The sequence below is a fragment of the Manis pentadactyla genome, chromosome 3 (genome assembly GCF_030020395.1).
Source record: "Manis pentadactyla isolate mManPen7 chromosome 3, mManPen7.hap1, whole genome shotgun sequence".
Taxonomy (NCBI): Eukaryota; Metazoa; Chordata; class Mammalia; order Pholidota; family Manidae; genus Manis; species Manis pentadactyla.
In genome coordinates this window covers 104,045,467-104,064,114 of record NC_080021.1, presented here as the reverse complement: position 1 = coordinate 104,064,114, position 18,648 = coordinate 104,045,467, and the positions used below count along the sequence as shown (strand labels likewise).

At 37.4% G+C, this 18,648-nt stretch overlaps 1 protein-coding gene across 9 annotated transcripts in view; it reads left to right on the top strand.

Annotated features, from left to right (window-relative positions):
- MYO3A (myosin IIIA) overlaps window positions 1-18,648 on the top strand; it is a 244,873-nt gene that overhangs the window by 95,265 nt on the left and 130,960 nt on the right. For all 9 annotated transcript variants that reach the window (XR_008996367.1, XR_008996366.1, XM_057498238.1 and 6 more), the window contains 7 exons: window positions 5,661-5,760; window positions 7,314-7,430; window positions 8,510-8,614; window positions 8,719-8,802; window positions 12,554-12,756; window positions 16,431-16,529; window positions 16,615-16,729. Coding sequence is in view for 7 of the 9 variants with exons in the window: in XM_057498238.1 (XP_057354221.1) it covers window positions 5,661-5,760; window positions 7,314-7,430; window positions 8,510-8,614; window positions 8,719-8,802; window positions 12,554-12,756; window positions 16,431-16,529; window positions 16,615-16,729 (823 nt within the window). In the remaining 2 variants the exon portion in view is untranslated. The remainder of the gene's footprint in view (window positions 1-5,660; window positions 5,761-7,313; window positions 7,431-8,509; window positions 8,615-8,718; window positions 8,803-12,553; window positions 12,757-16,430; window positions 16,530-16,614; window positions 16,730-18,648) is intronic.

Below are 18,648 nucleotides of genomic sequence, written 5' to 3'. Positions count from 1 at the left end.
GATGATATGATTCAGCTATTTCAATATCATCAGTCTAGTTAAGGTTATTAACTTCGAACAATTTTTGGAGGTAATGTCTTTTTAGGAAATGATAATGATAGATTTGTCTTCCCAAATCAAAATAGAGAAGCCTAAAATTTGTATGTTCAGTACAAGATTACTATCCTATTATCTCATGGTATCTCATTTTCAATGTTCTTCTTATTGAGTTTCAAGAGTTCTTCATATATTAAACATGTTAGTTCTTTGTCCATCATACATATTGCAAATGTTTTTCCCATTTTCTTGTAACTTGTCTTTTTGTTATATTTATCCAAATATTGTTATCTTATCAAATTTATTCAATTTTTTTCGTTCTCTTTTTTATCTTATGTGTATGGATTTCATCCTTTCCCCATTCACAACTATTCTTTTGCATCTTCTATAACTTTTATGATTATATTTTAAAATCTGTATTTATTAATCCATCTGGAATTCATTTTTACATTCAACACATGATTCCCAAATTATTAACTAGCTATTTCAGCAAAATTTCTTCAATTTTTCTTTCTTTACTAATTTGAAATGCCGCATCTATCACATAACATGTTCTTAGACTATGTTACCCTAAATTATCAAATATTCCCTACTAGAACTTTAACTTTTTGCCTGTCTTAGTGGTAATGTTTATTTTTTACAGGATAGTAAAATGATTTTATTTTCTTTATTAGAATAAGCTTCCACTCTGTTGCTTCTGCACTTTACCCTTTGATTAAAACTTTCATTGGCTTCCCATTGTGCCTGGAATCCAGCCTCATGGTGAACCACCAGCCCTCACTGTTCCAGCTGCAGGGCCCTTTCCTGAGCTCAGGGAACATGGCATGCTCTCTCCTATAACTCTAGGGGAGATATATTTTCCCAGCTCAGGACAAAATACCTTTGAAACCGAAGTCAATCAAAGGGAGAAATAAAGTGGGAGAAACCAATTTGTTGCTTACAAGCAGTCATCTGCTTCTGCTTGCCTGCGTCTCTCATGACCAGGCTGTAAAAAGGGGCCCCACCCAACCTCTCAGGTCCAGATATGTCCTCACTTCCCCATGTAATTACCTATTGATATGGAGATGGCTACTTCTCTCCATCCCTTGGAAAATCCTATTGATATGGAGACGCACTAAGGCCAGACAAGAGATTCTGGAAGTATTGCAGTTTTACCCTCACTTCTACCCCCAGGCCTCCACACATGTTCTTCCCCCTTCTCCCCATCACATACCAGCCCGAAAGCCTCACCACACTTGGGTCCATATAAAAGGCTTGATTTAATGTTTTCCATTAAAAGTGAAGGATGTACAGAATTACAATCGTACAGAATGTACAATTTCCATTGTCCTGAGGGATGTACAGAATTAAGCTGAGAATTGAATTCTGTGAATATTAAATGTGCTTTGTGGTAAGAGATGGGAGATGGTGGGTCACATAGGTGTGGGTGCCTGAGCTAGACTGTTATTAGAAGGCTTGCCAGAAATGCTGGCCAAGTGAACTAAAGGGAAGGACAGGATTGGTCACGCCTAGATACTGTACTTTGCATACCGGCTGGTTGGGAGAGCTCAGTATTGTGATTCAAGCTGCCAACTATATTTTCCATTTTCTTATCCTTGGTGAAAGGCACAGGAAGATGAATAACACCTGGTATTTGCTCACAAATTTCTCACGATCTGGCAGGAAGGATGAGTATACCTAAGTAAATGTGGAAACTTCCCTAATAGAGTGCATTATCCTTGTGAAGTCCTGCAATGGCTTCACAGAGAGAGTGATGTTTGAGCCTGGACTTTGCATGATAAACAGAATTTTGCCAGACATGGAAGGAAAATAACTCCAGACAGAACAGAATGAGCAAAGCACAGAATATTGAAAGTATTCAGTATCTTGGGAAATGTTCTGTACAGAGATGATGGGTGATAATGCTTTGAGACAAGGCTGTGAATGTCCATGACTTCCATGCCAAGGAATTTTAGCTCATGCTACAGAAAATGGGGAGCCATTTAAGGTTTTCAGTTGTCACAATAACAAAACCTTTTTCTAAGTTTTTGCAAGCTGATACCGAAAGTACCAAGGAGGATGAATTCACAGGAGTGGAAGACTGAGAGTACCAGCCAACCAAATATTGATCCCCCAATCCTTCACCATTTGCTGTTTGTGGTCATTCTCCCAGAACAATATTTAGCTGCCAACTGGGCCCATAAAAACAGTGAAAAATTCAGGGCTCTTCATTTAAATTAAATGGATAATTGGATTTCTTAATTTTCTTAAAAATAGTATCTGAGTTTCTTTGGAAATAGGGGAATGAATAAGATGATACCTATTGCATCCAGCAAATGTGGGGACAAACTCTGCAAATCCTGGGCCAGAAGTGATGGGGGATATACATTCACTCACTCATTGAGTTAACATTTACAGAAGACTTACCATGTTCTAAATAGCCCTCTTGTTCCTGGGATGCAGTGAGGAGCTAAAGACATGTAGTTGCATGCATCTTGGAGCTTACACTATAGTAAAAAATTCAAATATTAACTAAATTATCCATGCAATTGAATGCATAACTGTAAATTTTTGGAAGTGCTATAAAAATTATTGAGGAATCTAAGAGTTACTAATGGGAGTAAAACTATTCCTATCATCAGATACAAGTCCGTTCTCAGAGAGGTGATTCACAAATATTTTCTCCGAGTCTGTGGCTTCATTTTTGTTTTTTTAACAGTGCCTTTCTCAGAGCAGATGTTTTTAATTTTAATGAAATCTGACTTACTGATGTTTTCTTTCATGGATGGTATTTTTGGTATTGTAATCTAAAAACTCATTTCTGAACTCAAGTTTATCTAGATTGTCTCATATTTTCTAGGAGCTTCATAGTTTTGCATTTTACATTTAGGTTTATGATACATTTTGAATTAATTTTTCTGAAAGGTGTATGGTTAATTTCTAGACTCATTTTATTTTTTTTTGCGTGTGACTGTCCAGTTGTAGCAGCACCATATAATGAAGAGATATCCCTATCTACTGGAACTTTACAGTCTAGTAAAGGCAGTAAGACCTGTATACAAATGATTGAAATGACTTCCCTGAACTATTTGTCCTGAAGGATGTATAGAATTAAGCCGAGGGGTTTAAAAGTGACAATTGAGGTGGACTGAAGAATGAATGAAGTTTCGTCACACAGATAGGGCTGAGAAAGAAATAACAGTAAACACACAAACTGTACTTATTTTTAAAAGGCCACCCTGATTGCAGACTTGGGAAACATGTAACAAGGCAAAGATGTCAGCAGGGAAACCACTTATTGGTACTTTAGCGAGATGAAAGACAGTAGAAATGATGGTAATAAGAAATACTTGGCTCTAGGTAGAATTTGTTAGTAGAGCTGATGGGATTTACATATAGATTGCATGAAGGGCATGAGAAAAAGAGAAGAGCCAAGGATCAGTCTGAACACTCTTTGCTTAAACAGTTAGAAGAATGGAGTCAGCATTTCCTGATTTGAGAATCACAGACAGGAGCAGGTGTGGGGCTGGGGCATCCCTGAACATGGTTGGGATGTGTGAAGTCCACCTACTAGACTTCCAAGTGAAGTGTTGCAGAAGCAGTTGGATGCTTAAGCTTGGAGCTCAGCAGTTGTCTGTGCATGACTGGTATTTCAGCTGTGAAATCAGGAAGCGGATGTAGACAGAGAAGAGACGGATCCACAGACTGAAGCTTGGGGGACTCCAAAATGTGACAGTTAGAAAGATGAAGAGGAACCAGGAAAAGATACTCAGATGGAGATGCCAGTGAGGGAAGGAAGAGGATCAAGAGAAGGGTACAGGACACCAAGAGTAATGTATTCAAGAAGGAGTTTGTCAAATGCTGCAGGTAGGTTAAGTAAAATGATGACTTACAGTTGACATTGGATTTATTGGTGTGAAGGTCAGTTTTAATGTCCTTAAGAAAGGCTGCTTCCATGGAATACAGAGATGACAGTCTGCCTGAAATGAGTTTTCTCAGTGGAGAGAAACTGAAGAGATTAAGTATAGATAATTCTTGTGAGGATGTTTTTTGCAATAAAACAAGGAAATGGAATAGTAGGTAGAGGAAACTGGAAGACAAGGAAAGCTGTTGTTTTGTTTGTTTGGTTAGTTAAGATGGGTGTAAAGCTGAGGGAAAAAATGACTAATGTAGGAGTGAGAGAGGAACCAGTGAGACTGATGTCCTTGAGTGAGAGGAAACAGAATCAGTGCACAAAAGGAGGGGCTGGCCGTAGGAGGAGTGGGGACAGTTTATCAAAAGTGACTTAATTCTCTAAGCCATGAGACACCATTAAAGTTTACTGAGTGAGTGGTATGATTCTGATTGTTCCTCATAATCTATTCATTCCTTCCCCTTTTACAAATGGACGAATTCAAATGCATGAAAGTGTGTCCAAAAATAAACACGGGAAACAGTTTTGCTCAAAATAAAATAGATGACATTTTCATGTCCAGAAAAGTTGAAGCAAACCCTTGTGTTTATTTCAGCAACTTCTCTAGCTTTCATACCAAATCAAGATCTTTTTGCTATTATTAGATGTTGCTGAATTGTTTTACTTTGAAAATAAACTTCCTAGTATAATAACAAAGAAAAAACTGAAGGAACAAAACAGCAGCAGACTCACAGAATCCAAGAATGGACTAACAGTTACCAAAGGGAAAGGGACTGGGGAGGATGGGTGGGAAGGGAGGGATAAGGGGGAAAAAGGGGCATTAGAATTAGCACACATAATGTTGCGGGGGGGCCATGGGAAAGGCAGTATATACAGAGAAGATAAGTAATGATTCTATAGCATCTTACTACACTGATGGACAGTGACTGTAATGGGGTATATGGGGGGGACTTGATAATAGGGGGAGTCTAGTAACCATAATGTTGTTCAAGTACTTGTACATTAATGATATCAAAAAAACCCAAAACCTTCCTAGCACCTAAAATCAATTTTCTGCATGCATTTGAAAATGCACAGTGTGGTTTATTACTTTTAAATTTTGCTGAATAATAATTTTAAAATCACCATTCCTTGACTACCAATAGCCTACTACTATCTCAGACAAAACTGGAAACTTAAAGAATTCTAATCGGATTCCCCACTTTGAAACAGGTTCAGTCACACAAAGGAAATAGAGGAAGCTTTGAAGCAAATTATATATAGGATAGTTCTTTTTTTTTAAATTAAGGCATAATTGATATACAATCTTACGAAGGTTTCATGTGAGCAACATTGTGGTTACTAGATTCACCCATATTATCAAGTCCCCCCCACACCCCATGCAGTCACTGTCCATCACACAGTAAGATGCTGTAGAGTCACTATTTGTCTTCTCCATGCTATACTGCCTTCCCCCCGACCCCCCTTCATTGTGTGCTAATCATAATGCCCTATATAGAATAATTTTTGATTGAAATAATGAACTTTTCTGATCATTCATGAAGTTTGACATGTTATATTTTTTCCAGTGGAGGAAAAAGCAAACATCAAATACATTAGTCTAATTCCCGGTAAATTGTTATCATTGAATGTACTAAGCTTTTCCAGTCTCATACACATCTAAAATTACTTCCTCTGTGAATGTTACTCAGTTTTCAAATCTGAAAGGGTTTTTCTTTTTGTATCTCCACAGACACGAACGTATTCACACCAAGAAAAGTAACTTCAGCAGATCTCTGATTTCCGGTTTGAAGGATGTAGATGATTTAGCAATCCTAGAAGTTTTGGATGAAGTAAGAAACTCAGTTTAATTAATTTTAAACATTGTAGTTTTTTTGAAATTTATAAAAGTGATGTGAGCAGGAGGTGGTTTTAATAGCATCTGGTAGTTTCATGCTTGCTTTAGTCTCTTAGCCTCTGATTTCTCTCTCTTAATTTCAGTATAACTTGAAATTCCGTATCTCTCCAGCTTGATGTCAGTTTGTTTTGATATTCAAATTACAAAGGTTTGAGTTCCCACTAGCATGAGTTGCTCATAGTCCTAGGCCCTCCTTACCCTGAAATCGTGCAGTCTCAAAGGGATGATTTACTGAGTAAAAAAATAACCTGCCTCCTACAGCCTCCAAGTGGCATCCTCCCTCTTTTTCCTCTCCTGTTTCACAACCAGCGGCTGAGCCCAGAGGCCCCCTAAGATACCTGGAAAGCCTGCTGCACTATGGTCAGTGTTCCCCCTTGTGAGATCACAGAGCTAATCTGGTAGGGCACTGAATTCTGCCTGAAACTCCTTATCCCACTGATCTCAGAAATATTTCAGACATCTCTTGTGAAGCTATAAATCCAAGCCAGCAAATTACAGTCTGAGCCTTCCTTCCTCTCATCCCCCTTTATTCCAGACAATCAGATCATTAGAGAAATAAGTAACTCCTCTTCAGTAAATGGTTAGGATCTCTATCCTGACTGAACAACAGATTTTTAAAAATACTTCTGATACATGCCTGAGCATTTTGCTCAGAAACATAATAAATCAAGAGACATTTTCTGAGCAGAAGTAGTCATTTGGTAAATTTAGGGTTGCATAAACAACTCAAGTACTTCCTCAAAAGAATCTCTCTTGAGAACATCAAACATCTTGTAATCAAGTAGTGTTTGCAAGTCAGAGATTGCCAACACTTTTATGAATCTTTATGTATCCGATTTTCTGATGATGTGAATTTGGATTTTACAGCAGGCTTTGCTTATCATATTGCTGACCCAAATCCTGGGTTGGTTTGTTTCTACTACCTGTGTTTTCTTCGTCTGTATTTTGACCTCAGATCTTTTACTCCTCTCTTGTGTCATATACCATAAATGATTTCTGACATTATTAAAATTGATTCTGTGTACTCATGATTTATCAACTATAAAAGCTACTTTTCTGTACTTTTCACTATGCCTCATAAAGGACAGTGTCTAAACTGAGGGCTAGGATATTCCACAGAGCCACTGAATAACCATAATTTGGAATAAAACCATGTTCACTCTATCTTCTCTTCCCTTTTTGAGTGATCTTTCTCTTTACTTCATCTTCTGCATTTACTTAATTCCTTGAAAGTATTATATGTATAATACCCTGTCAGATCTAGTATGTCCTTGGAAATTAGAAAATGCAATGACCACCCTCTAAGGCTCTCCAAACAAAAGAAAGTGCCTGATCAGGTAGTTGCTGACCCAGTTCTTACTATCAATATGTCTATTTCTTATTCTGATCTAAAACAGACTCCACATGTTTTATTATTGTTTACTTTCTAGAATTGTAATCAACCATAAATGTTTTTTAAGAAAAATCCTTATTTTTATTCTCTTATAGAATACAGTCTCAGAACAACTTGAGAAGTGTTATTCCAGAGATCAGATTTACATCTATGTGGGAGATATACTCATTGCTCTTAACCCTTTTCAGAATCTGGGTCTTTATTCCACAGAGGTATGTGATGTGACTTGCATTCTCTTATTTTGTCCTGAAGATTATACTATTCAGATATTTAAAATAATTTAAATGATGCCAAAGGAAGTTTTCAGGAAAAAAATAGAAGATAAACCAATCTGGGTGTGGGTTGTGGTCTTCCTTTTTCCAAAAGCATATGGCAGAATGCTAATTACTTCCAGTTATTGGCAGCTGGGCTATACTATGTATCATATCAATAAATAGATCCTAAAAAAGCATATACTTAATGTCTACTTCTGAAGCAAATATGAGAGTATCAAAGTATGATTACATGGTTTATACCAAATTGTATAAACTTAATGACTGTAAAACTTGTCACTATGAGTTTAAAAATTCCTTTCACAATATTGATCAGTTTTTAATGTCAAATAGTGTTTTGTGAATATAATTATCCATTATTCAACCCCTAATGATTTAAATGTAGAATAGTATTATGGAATTAAACTAGGCTATTTTTCATTTTTTAATTGGACACCTTCTTTTCTAGGTATTTGTGTACTCTAGAAAATTATTTAATATTGTACCAATAGTTATTTTTTAAATGTGGAAACTGGATAATTCTGTCATTCACTATCACCTTAAAAACATAAAAAATATCCCATTTATTAACCTTGACCTAAGTTTCGAGGGATCTGGGTTTTTGTGCAAATTCTGCCTTCAATTAACTGTGTGATCTTAGACGAATCAAAGAAGAGAATATATGTTAAATGACATGAAGGGAAAAAATAGTTATTGTATGTCAGGCACTATTATATTTAGGAGCCAGGAAAATGATGCCTGGAAGGAGAGTTCTTTTAAATACACTTTTAAGTAAGTGATATTGTCATATTATATCATATTATGTTGCTAGGCTGTATATGTCTGGCCTTATTTTACATAATTGTACACGATTTGTGCATGTATGTGTGTGTGGTATGTGTATATAATGTTTTGGTGGTATGAAACTATATTTTCTTTCTGTTTTGCTTTAAACATTGGAGGTCTATCTGTAAATAATCTAGGGGTTTAAGCGCAAACAAAGCAAGAGCTCTGCAACATGTGCTCTCTTTAACCTTTAGCATTCCAAACTATATACTGGAGCAAAGAGAACTGCCAATCCTCCTCACATATTTGCAGTGGCTGACCTGGGATACCAGTCAATGGTAACTTGCAATTCAGATCAGGTAAGGAGAGTCTCACATTCTTAGAAATATTCCCCTCTTAGTTTTTGTGTGTAAGCTGAATTATGTCAATAAAGTCTTCTTACAGTTCCCTTCTCACCGTGCAGTGCATTGTTATTTCTGGAGAAAGTGGTGCCGGGAAGACTGAAAGTGCTCATCTTTTAGTTCAGCAGCTGACGGTGCTTGGAAAGGTACACTTTTTTTCTCCATTCCAACGGATCTATTTGTTATGTTTCATAGCCTGATTAAATCAATGTTCACTAATTCCCACATTTAATAATGCACAGAAGCTATAAAACACACTTGTTATCCTTGTGAGTTAAAAATATAACAAACAATATAAAAATTATGTGGCCTATTTTGAGGATATTCTAACATTTCTCACTCTTAGTGAGTGGTAAGTCTTTATAAATATGATTTTCTCTCTTTTTAGCCTCAATACATTCACTGAATACTTTATTTTCTCACCTCTTTTTGCTAGCAGGTTAAAAAGGAGTTAATATGTGGAAATCAATTGTATTTACATATATAAAAGAACTGTTTAAATCTAAATCTTACAAAATGTGTAAGATTTCTATGCTGAAAAGTAGAAAAAGTTGATAAAAGAAATAAAAAAGGATCTAAGAAATGGAAAGATACATCATGTTCATTGTTTAAAGACTCATTTATTAATTAATATGTCAGTTCTCCACAAACTGACCTGTACAATCAGTGCAGTTAACAATACAAATCTGAGCAGTATTTTTTAATAGAAACTGACAATCAGTAGAAAAATTTATATTGAAAAGCAAAAGAGCAATAATAGCCAAATAATTTTGAAAAAGAACAAAGTTGGATGTTTAATACTACTGGATTTTGAGACATAATTTAAAGCTACAAACATTGTTAGCTACAACAGAAACAGCATAATCCATAAAGGCAAAAATAGGATTTCACCAAAACTAAGAACTTCAGTTCTTTGAATTACACTGTTAAAAAATGGAACCACAATCTACAGATTCAGAGAAACTATCTGCAAGTCACAATAACAAAAAATCAAAACAATCAAAATTGAACAAAATATTTGAACAATCACTTCACCAAAGATGATATGTAGATGCCAAATAAATGAATGAAAAGATGTACAACATTGGCAGTCATTAGAGAAATGCAAATTAAAACCACGATGAGACACCATTACACACCTATTAAATGGCTAAATAAATTTTTTAAATCTGACAATACCAAGTGTTGCCAAGAATATGGAGCAACTGGAGGTCTCATGTATTGCTGGTGAGAATGCAAAATGGTACAGTCACTTTGGAAAGCAGTTTGGAAGTTTCTTATGAAGTTAACTGTATTTACCAAACAACCCAGCAATCCTATTCTGAGGTATTTTTCCAAATGATATGAAAACCCATGTTCGTACAAAAAACTCCAAACAAATATGTATAGTGGCTTTATTCATAGTCTCCTAGAAGTGGAAGCAGCCAAATTAGGTAACGGATAAGCAGATGGTGGTACATCTATACAAGGGAATATTCCTCAGCAGTAAAAAGGAATGAACACTGAAATAAATAATGAATTTCATTAGATATTTGGATAAACCTCAAATGCATTATGCTAAGTCAAAGAAGCCAGATTCAGAAGACTGCACTGTGTATGATTCAATTGCAAATTTAAAATTATAGGGGAGAAACAAATCTGTGTTTATCACAGGTTGGAGATGGAGGGAAGGGTTAACTACTAAGGGTATTAATACAGTTTTGGGAGATAATGGAATTGTTCAATGTATTGACTGTAGTGGGGGTTGTATGACTATATGTTTAAAAACTTTCACAACTGTACCTATGAAGCATGATTTACTGTATGTAAATTATACATTAATTTTCAAAAAAAGGGAAGTTGATGTTAGAGACTTGGTTTGATTTTCCAGGTAGAGTCCTTGAAATGAGATAAGTTAAGAATTATGTGTTCTTATTGGTCTAATGGCTAAAAAAGAAAATCATTGTGCATAGTGAAAATTTTTATTCTCATCTACATAGCTACAATTAGAGTCATGTCAAAAATTTTGCCATCACTATAATTATAGGAACCTGTGTTACAAAGTACTGTGGGTACAAGGCCAAACCTAATTTCCCTATGAAAGGATAAGACTTCATAGTGTCAAAACAACTGATCAGTTGAATCTAATTCATTTTTTAAATAATGAGTTGAAAGAAGTCCATGTTCCTATTAAAAATCAACTAACTGGTTTTGATCTTGTCAGTCATATGTGTTGGTGTGGAACAGAAATATGCTTTGCTCAGTGGATTAATATGACCTCTACTGAACAGACCTGTGACCCTTCAGGACTGGAAGAGCCAGTAGAGACCAGGAATCTAGTGCTATGTCAGGGCTCTCATCTCAGTCCCTTCCCCATCCCCACGCCTATCAACTTCCCCTCTCCTTACGTCTAGAATAAGCATCATTCTAATGGATTTAAATAAGTGAAATGAGATATAATTTTGGAGGGAGAGGGTAGTAAGGCACAGCATACTACCCTGGCATAGAAGAGTTGAACATCTTAATTAATTTACTCAAGGGCCTTCTGCAAGGGCCTTTGCTATTCTTTCTGGATTTGTGGGCCAATAGAGGTTCTCATTAATAATGGATTAACGTGTGCATGAATGTTATTTTGTAAATGTCAACAAACTTGTTTATTTAATCTATCTTGTTCTAGATCTGAAAATGTGATTTAATATTAATTGGGGATGGTGAAACACATATATGCAAATCCTATCCTTATCAGATGATCTCACTGTATCTTTTACTTACCTTCTTGATAAAGATTTGCCAGGTACAACAATGGGATGTTTGGTGGATTGAATTGTACATTTGTAACATGCAGTCCTCAAAACCTTACTTCAGCAGGGAAGTGCAGGGAAGTGCAGTTTAATATAGGTGGATGATGCTTTCTCAACTTTTTCACGGGTTTGAAATGCCAGCCCTGAACAACATTTAAGAGTCAAGTTTGTCCCAATTCTCATTACTCTCTTCTCTCAACTCTTATTGCCTGTTTTAGAAGATCTGCAAAGTCCTTATATGCCCTCAGAATGTCCCTGTGAATGCTCCCTCCAGCCCGCTACATTCTAATGTAGCCTATGTTCTAGCAACACCTACTACTCCTCTTCCTTACTTAGTGTTTAGCTGCACCTGTAACACAGCTGATCTCAGCAAGCGATTACACTGAACCAGATACACTTGGTCCAATTTCTACCAAGATGTGAATGACTGATACTAACTTAAACCTCTCAGAGAAGGGTTCTTTCTAAAAAGAAATTGGTCTTTGACCCAGATAAATTTATACTCAGGAGAATGTCAAGTAAAGTGGTAAAACATATGTAACACTTGTTTGAGAGTAGGAGAATATGAGATGAGGTGGAGAATTTAGAGGGACATTCAAGTAGGCCCGCTGGCCTTGACTGGGGTCCCATTCCTCTTGTCCACACTTCTAAGCTGTTCTCTTGTTTTCACAATACTCTCGTTTTCTCTGCTTCTGAATTCACAATCTTCACTCCCTTAGTTGCAGGCTTAGCAGCGTCCACGGGAGCAAGGGAAATAGTCCTGGCTTTGGGGTGCATTTGAAAGGGGGCCCAGGCAGATAGAGGAAGAACAACAAAATGAGAGGTACATCCCAGTATGCACAGACTGCTTATCCAGTTGTGTTTGTAAATCAGGCACTGAGCAGAACTCTATTTCAGTAGAAAATGTATGAAACATTCTCCACTCCTCTAAGAAAGCAAGTAGGTGAATACACACTTGGGAGGGGAGAAGAGGCCAGGTTGAAACATCTGGCAGTATGCCAAGAAGATGGTCTTGTTCGTTTATATCTACATAAAGTACTTATCATAGAAGAGACATTTTATTATATACCAAGTTAATTCTTTACATTAAAAAAAAATATCATGACATTTTCTCAAGGCTAATAACAGATCCCTGCAAGAGAAGATATTGCAAGTGAACAACTTGGTGGAAGCCTTTGGCAATGCCTGCACTATTATAAATGACAATTCCAGCCGATTTGGAAAATACTTAGAAATGAAATTTACCTCTTCTGGAGCTGTAGTGGGAGCACAGATTTCTGAATACCTTCTGGAGAAATCCCGAGTTATCCACCAAGCCCTGTAAGTTCATGTGAGATATTTCCTATTTTGGGAGGAACAGGCAAAGATAATGCTTTCATTTTAATAGTAAAATGTCTCACATATCCAACAAAATTCAAGAAAATTTTATTGATCCTCTACTATGTGCAAGGCAAGCACTTTCTGTTAGAAACAAAGAGATCCGTCACATATTTTACATCCAGAGGATTAATTAATAACCTTACGTGATATCAGAAAACCTATGCTCATCATAGATACTAGAAGGTAAATTAGAATAATTTCTGCAGTAGGAGAAAAATTATTTCTCTACCCAAAATAATGGTAAGCTTAATTAGAAATAAGTCTTTTTTTTCTTTTAAATGGTGATATATATACATAAAAATAGATCTTTGTATTAATATACACAAGAGACCAAATAAAAGATTCAGGAATGGGCTTTATTGTGTTGCCCTTTTTACTGCCAGCTGATTTAAGCCACCCGATGCTTTGGTATTAGGTTGAATGAGTTCCTTGTGGTGGTTTGCGTCTGAATGACAAAATCTCTCTCCTGTCCTAATGAGTCCAAAACATCTTTATTAACTTTTATGAGGAAGCTATACTCACAAAACTGGATTTGGTTTTATATATATATATATGTATATATATATATATTTGAAGTGTGGCACATTAGAGTCCTCCATTTTTTCTATGTTGGTTTTATGATAAACACATCTCCATTATTGTAATAATATGTCATGTGTTAAATTCATGGGGACACAAGCTCTTGTTTTGTATTGGTGCATTATTATTTATTATAAGTTCCTTGAATTTGCTCCTATTCAATTTAGGAGTGAATTGTGGATATAAGTTGCCTAGGGTCCTGCTCCTGAGCTCAGCCCTCAGTGTGGAAAATTATCCTCTGGTTTCCATTCAAAATGTGTAAGGAAGGATCTTGAGACAAATGTGGTTTTGCGTTGTGGCTCACTTTGGGTGAGATATTTAAACTTCAAAGCCCTTCTAGGTACTTGGCCCCACAACTTACTGTATTTGATTTGTAATACTCAACTTTTGCACCTCAGTTTTTCATCTTTAAAATGGGTGTAGCAATAGTCCCGACCTATTGATTAAGACAATGCCTGTGTTCAGCACAATGAAAGAACCCCGTAAGTCTAGGCCATTATTAGCAATAGAAGTTTGACAGTTGTGTGAAAATTAAAAATAACATCTAGCACAGTACATGGGACACTGGCTGTGCAGTAAACAGTAACTGCTATTATGTGTTCCCAGTGCCCAAAACTTAGTGGGCATGCATGGCAGTGCTTTTGCAACCAGATGCAATAGGAGACAGCAACAGGATGGCAGGTATGGGGCCCTCCACTGTGGAGGATGGGAAAATACTATTCATGGGGGAATTATTCTCTGTGCTAAGCACTTAATTTCCATTATCTTTTAGTTCAGTGCTATGACAGGATATCATTGTCTAGTTCATACATAAGGAATTGAAATTAGGAGAACTGTTATGAGTTGCCTATGTCAAAAAGTTAATGACTGGTTGAGTTGGGATTTGAATCCCAGTCTCTATCTGACTCCAAAGTCCACCATTCATTCATCCATTCATCTATTCGGTGAATATTTGTTGAGTGCCTACTCTGCATCCGGAACCATAGTAGACACGGGAGATGGAAAGCTGAATAAGAGGGTTCCTGTGATGAAGCAGCTCACAGTCTCCTGAGAGCCATTTGATACAAAGCCTGCTGATCCTTTGTTAGCTCCTAGCCTCTCAGGAAAGTAGGCAATGAGCTTATCTGCTGACTGTGAGCAGGTGGGTGGCAAAGGGGAGGGACTGAGGAGACTGCATGTCTTAGAGGACGGAGCTGTTATTAAAAGTGAAAAGTTGAAAACACTGTTTCATGAATATAATAAATGCAAACCTTTATTATTGGCTTTCCAAGCCTTATTGCTGCCACTTGGTCAAAGATTCAAAGGTTTCACAGCTGGAGGAAGCTGCACCCTTGTGAGGACTTAGCCATAGTTTTGACAGTGTTGGAAGATTTGGCTGCATAGGTGATTCCCCAGGGTCTAGGGCAGGTGAGGCAGCCCTGAGGACCTTCCTGTAAATGGCTGAGTGGAACTCTGAAGAAGTGTTAGAACAATTAAGGTGGGCTCAGAGTCAGAGAAATACTATTTGGTAATTTGCTGAGACTCTATTTCATCAGGCCATTCTGACCTGGGGACTTTTGGTCCTAGGTGCACGTATGGGATGCTGTGGTCCTCTGTCTTGGTGTAGTTAGGGCAGGACACAAGATGGGTCATTTGCAGCAGTATCCTCTTTCACTGTTTCTTTAACTCTCTGGTTGTTTATCCACCAAAGGTCAGTATATTTCTTATAGCACCTCCATGTCCTGTCAAATTACAATTCTCAGTAAATGTAAACTGATAATTTAACAGAAAACCACCAATTTTGTGTGTCTACATTTATGAGTCACTTCTCTAATTGTACACTGTGTCATTTAAGCAGTGACACATAGGTGTGACACATAGGACAATCAATGTGATTTCATTAGAACAAAGCAAACTGAATTATATGCTGTGCCAGTCTTAGAGAAGTTTTATTGTTTGGTGGTGAGAATAGACAAGGACTAAACTTTTAGTTTTGTTCCAGCCTCACTCATGTGCAGTGTGAGCATTCACTGCAGTGGTACTGGGACAGGCAGGTAATGGCTGGGGTGGAAAGTGTGGCTACGGCCGTTCTGAAGGATGTGCCCAGCCTCACTGCAGCACTGAGCCAGTGGACCACCCCTCTTAAAAAGCTCACCTGGCTTTGCTTCCATGACTGTGTTCCCCTGTTTCCTCTCCTCCCTCTCTGAATTTTTCTCCTCTCAGATTCATCCATCCATTCCCAAAATGTGTATTCACCAAAGATGTGCCCTTGGAGTGTTTCCCTTTTCTCTCTATTTTCTCTTACTTAGCAATTTCTTCTGACATCTTGGCCTCGATTGAGGACATGTTATGTCATACACCATCCTGAGCCAGAGAATCACCTTGTTGTGTCCCATATTCCTTAATTGTATTATTCCAGAATCTGGGAAATGCTATTTATACATAGAACTGCAGAGTCATGGAACTGGAGTCTTATAAGAAGCAGATTACTCATACAAGTGAAAATACAGCCCCTGGGAAAAGCAGTCACAAGGTGGTGAAAGGTGTGAGCTTTGGAGTCAGACAGCCCTGGTTTGAATCCAGTGTAGCTATCCACTCTGTGCCCTCAGGGGAGGTTGGTAGCTCCTCTAAACCTCAGTTTCCTTGTATGTAAAATAAAGGACTGCAAGAGTAACTAGGGGCTATGGCAGGTACACGATGAGTTTTTGGCGTGCTATGGGTTTTTTTTCTGTCTGTTCCCACTGGCGAGTAAACTCCAAGAAATCAGAGACTTCCTGCAGTGGTTGTCCTGCTGCCTCCCCGGGGCCTAGAACAAGTGCCTGGAGGTCACTTACAAGGATGTGCTGAATGGTTCATATAAAGTACTTAGCAATGTCCAGAATGTAATGACAGTGGTAGCTGAAAAAAATGACAAGAATAACCATAGAAAGCCAAAATCCAGTATTCTGGGATGCCCGTGCTGGCATTCAGTTGTTCTGATGATTATATTGCCAAGTAATTTTAACAATTAATAAATATTCTTACTAACCACATTGCTGAAATTGTCTCTTTTTCAGTGGAGAAAAGAATTTTCATATTTTTTACTACATCTACGCTGGTTTAGCAGAAAAAAAGAAACTAGCCCATTACAAATTGCCTGAAAGTAAGCCTCCCAGGTAATCCAGGAAATGGTGTTCATAAATAATACTTTCACTTTCAACTGAATTTAGATGTTTACCCATCCTTTCATATTTTTTTCAGATACCTACAAAGTGACCACCTCAGAACAGTACAGGACTTAATGAATAATAGTTTCTATAAAGCCCAATATGAACTAGTTGAGCAATGTTTCAAGGTTATAGGTTTTACAATGGAGGTAAGTATGAAAGACCCTTGAAACTCTTGAGGAAGTACCTTTTTGTCATCACTGATGGTAAGAGTTAGCACTTACTGAGTGATTAATACATGCCAGGCACTGTGCTAAGTGTTTTATGTGAGTCATTCTTACAAAGTAGCTAGAATTATAATATTTACTTTATAGATTAGGAAACAGTGGTCTTGACATATAATTGAAGTTGGTTTTGTTCTTAATCTCTTATTTTTTATTTGTACCTCCACATATATGTATGTACAATTTTATGTAAATGCACAACTATGATCATATTACTGGTCTTTTTTTTTCCCACAACTTTATTAAGATACCACATACCATTCAAGCCAGCCATTTAAAGTATACATTTTATTGATGTTTAGTATATTCACAGAGGTGTGCATCCATCACCATAATCGTTTTTAGAATATTTTCATGTTCTAAATTTTTCATGTTCTAGGACATTTGGGCTTACAAGGGGTTTTCAATCTCAAAAACAAAACAACAGCTGTTGGATATACTTACTACTTATGCTATAGTATTTTTTATTATCTGTATTATTGATTTCAATTTAATTTTTATATTTTTATTAATTTGGTCATTTGGTTTCTTTTATTTTTCATTTTCTTAAGGAGAATACTTGCTTCCTCTATTTATATTTCGTATTTAATAGTGAAGGGTTTTAGGGCTACAAATTTATCTCTGAGTAATAAAGATACTTTCTGTGCCATAGGTTTTATATATTAATTTTTATAACAAACTGTCTTGTTTAATAGGGACTCCTAAAGGCTTTTAAAGAAGCTTTCAGACTCTGCTTTTAGCAATTTATTGTTTGCTGTGTTAATTCAATCCTGCGATAAAAGTATGCTATACTCTGAATCTGAGTCAGGCTTTTAGATGAACTCTTCAGGAAAGTCATGTGCACTTTGTTGGTTTTTTATTTTATTTTATTTTCACAAATGACACCCCTGCAACTTTAAGCAGTTGAGGTGTTGTGGGTAAAATTGAAATATTTGCAGAGTATCTCTCTCCTGGCTTTAGTTCATTTGCATATCCTCACGGGTGGAGAGAAGTTCATCTCCGTGTCAGTGGGTAATTACCTGGGCAAGCAAAGGATTTTCTGAACCTGAGAGGTTAGGGGAAGGTCCTTGCTTGCTTCTGCAGGAGCAGGAGGGAGAGATGGCTCGGACTGCAGTTTGTAATCAATAAACGGGTTTTAAACTTTATTTCTCCCTTTGACTGATTTCGGTTTTAGAGATATTTTGCCCCAGGATTTCCTCTCTCAGGACTTGACGGTAGTTGGCACGATTCCTCTGAACCCTAAATCTGTCATAATGAATGCAACCTTTGGGAGGGCTGCTCCTACAGATAATGGGGAAATGCCCTGAAGCCCCCCTGTGGATAGTGGGGAGGCCCCAGTGGATGCAGCGGCACAGGGTGCTGCTTCACCTGTTTTTATCCCCCCAGCTGTGGGGCTTCCAATTTGGGAACCCCTAGTGGGGAATTGGTCTAGGATAAAGTACCTCTTAGAGGGTTGGGTCCTTCCCCAGAACTGGGAAAGGGTGGAAACACCAGAAGCTGCAGAATTAGCTCTCCGTGAGTTGGAAGACTGCTTGGAGACCTTAGGGGGTCGCGTAGCAGCTGGCATTGTAGGGACTCTTTTCATCGGGGTAGTGGAAAATGTTATCCAGGAGAAAGGATTGTCGAGAGGCTTAGTGAGGAGAGAGAGGGACTTAGGTGGGAGAGAGACACACTGCAGCATTGCTTGGAGGAGCTGGGCAATAACCTATGGGATGCTATTAAAGAAGAGAGACAGTTACTGAAAAGACAGGTCACACTCCTAGAAGAGTCCTTAGTGGCAAGAGGGGGAGGCAGCAGGAAAAGCCGCGTTGCCGGAGGCCATAGGGGAGGGGGAGGAAAGGGTG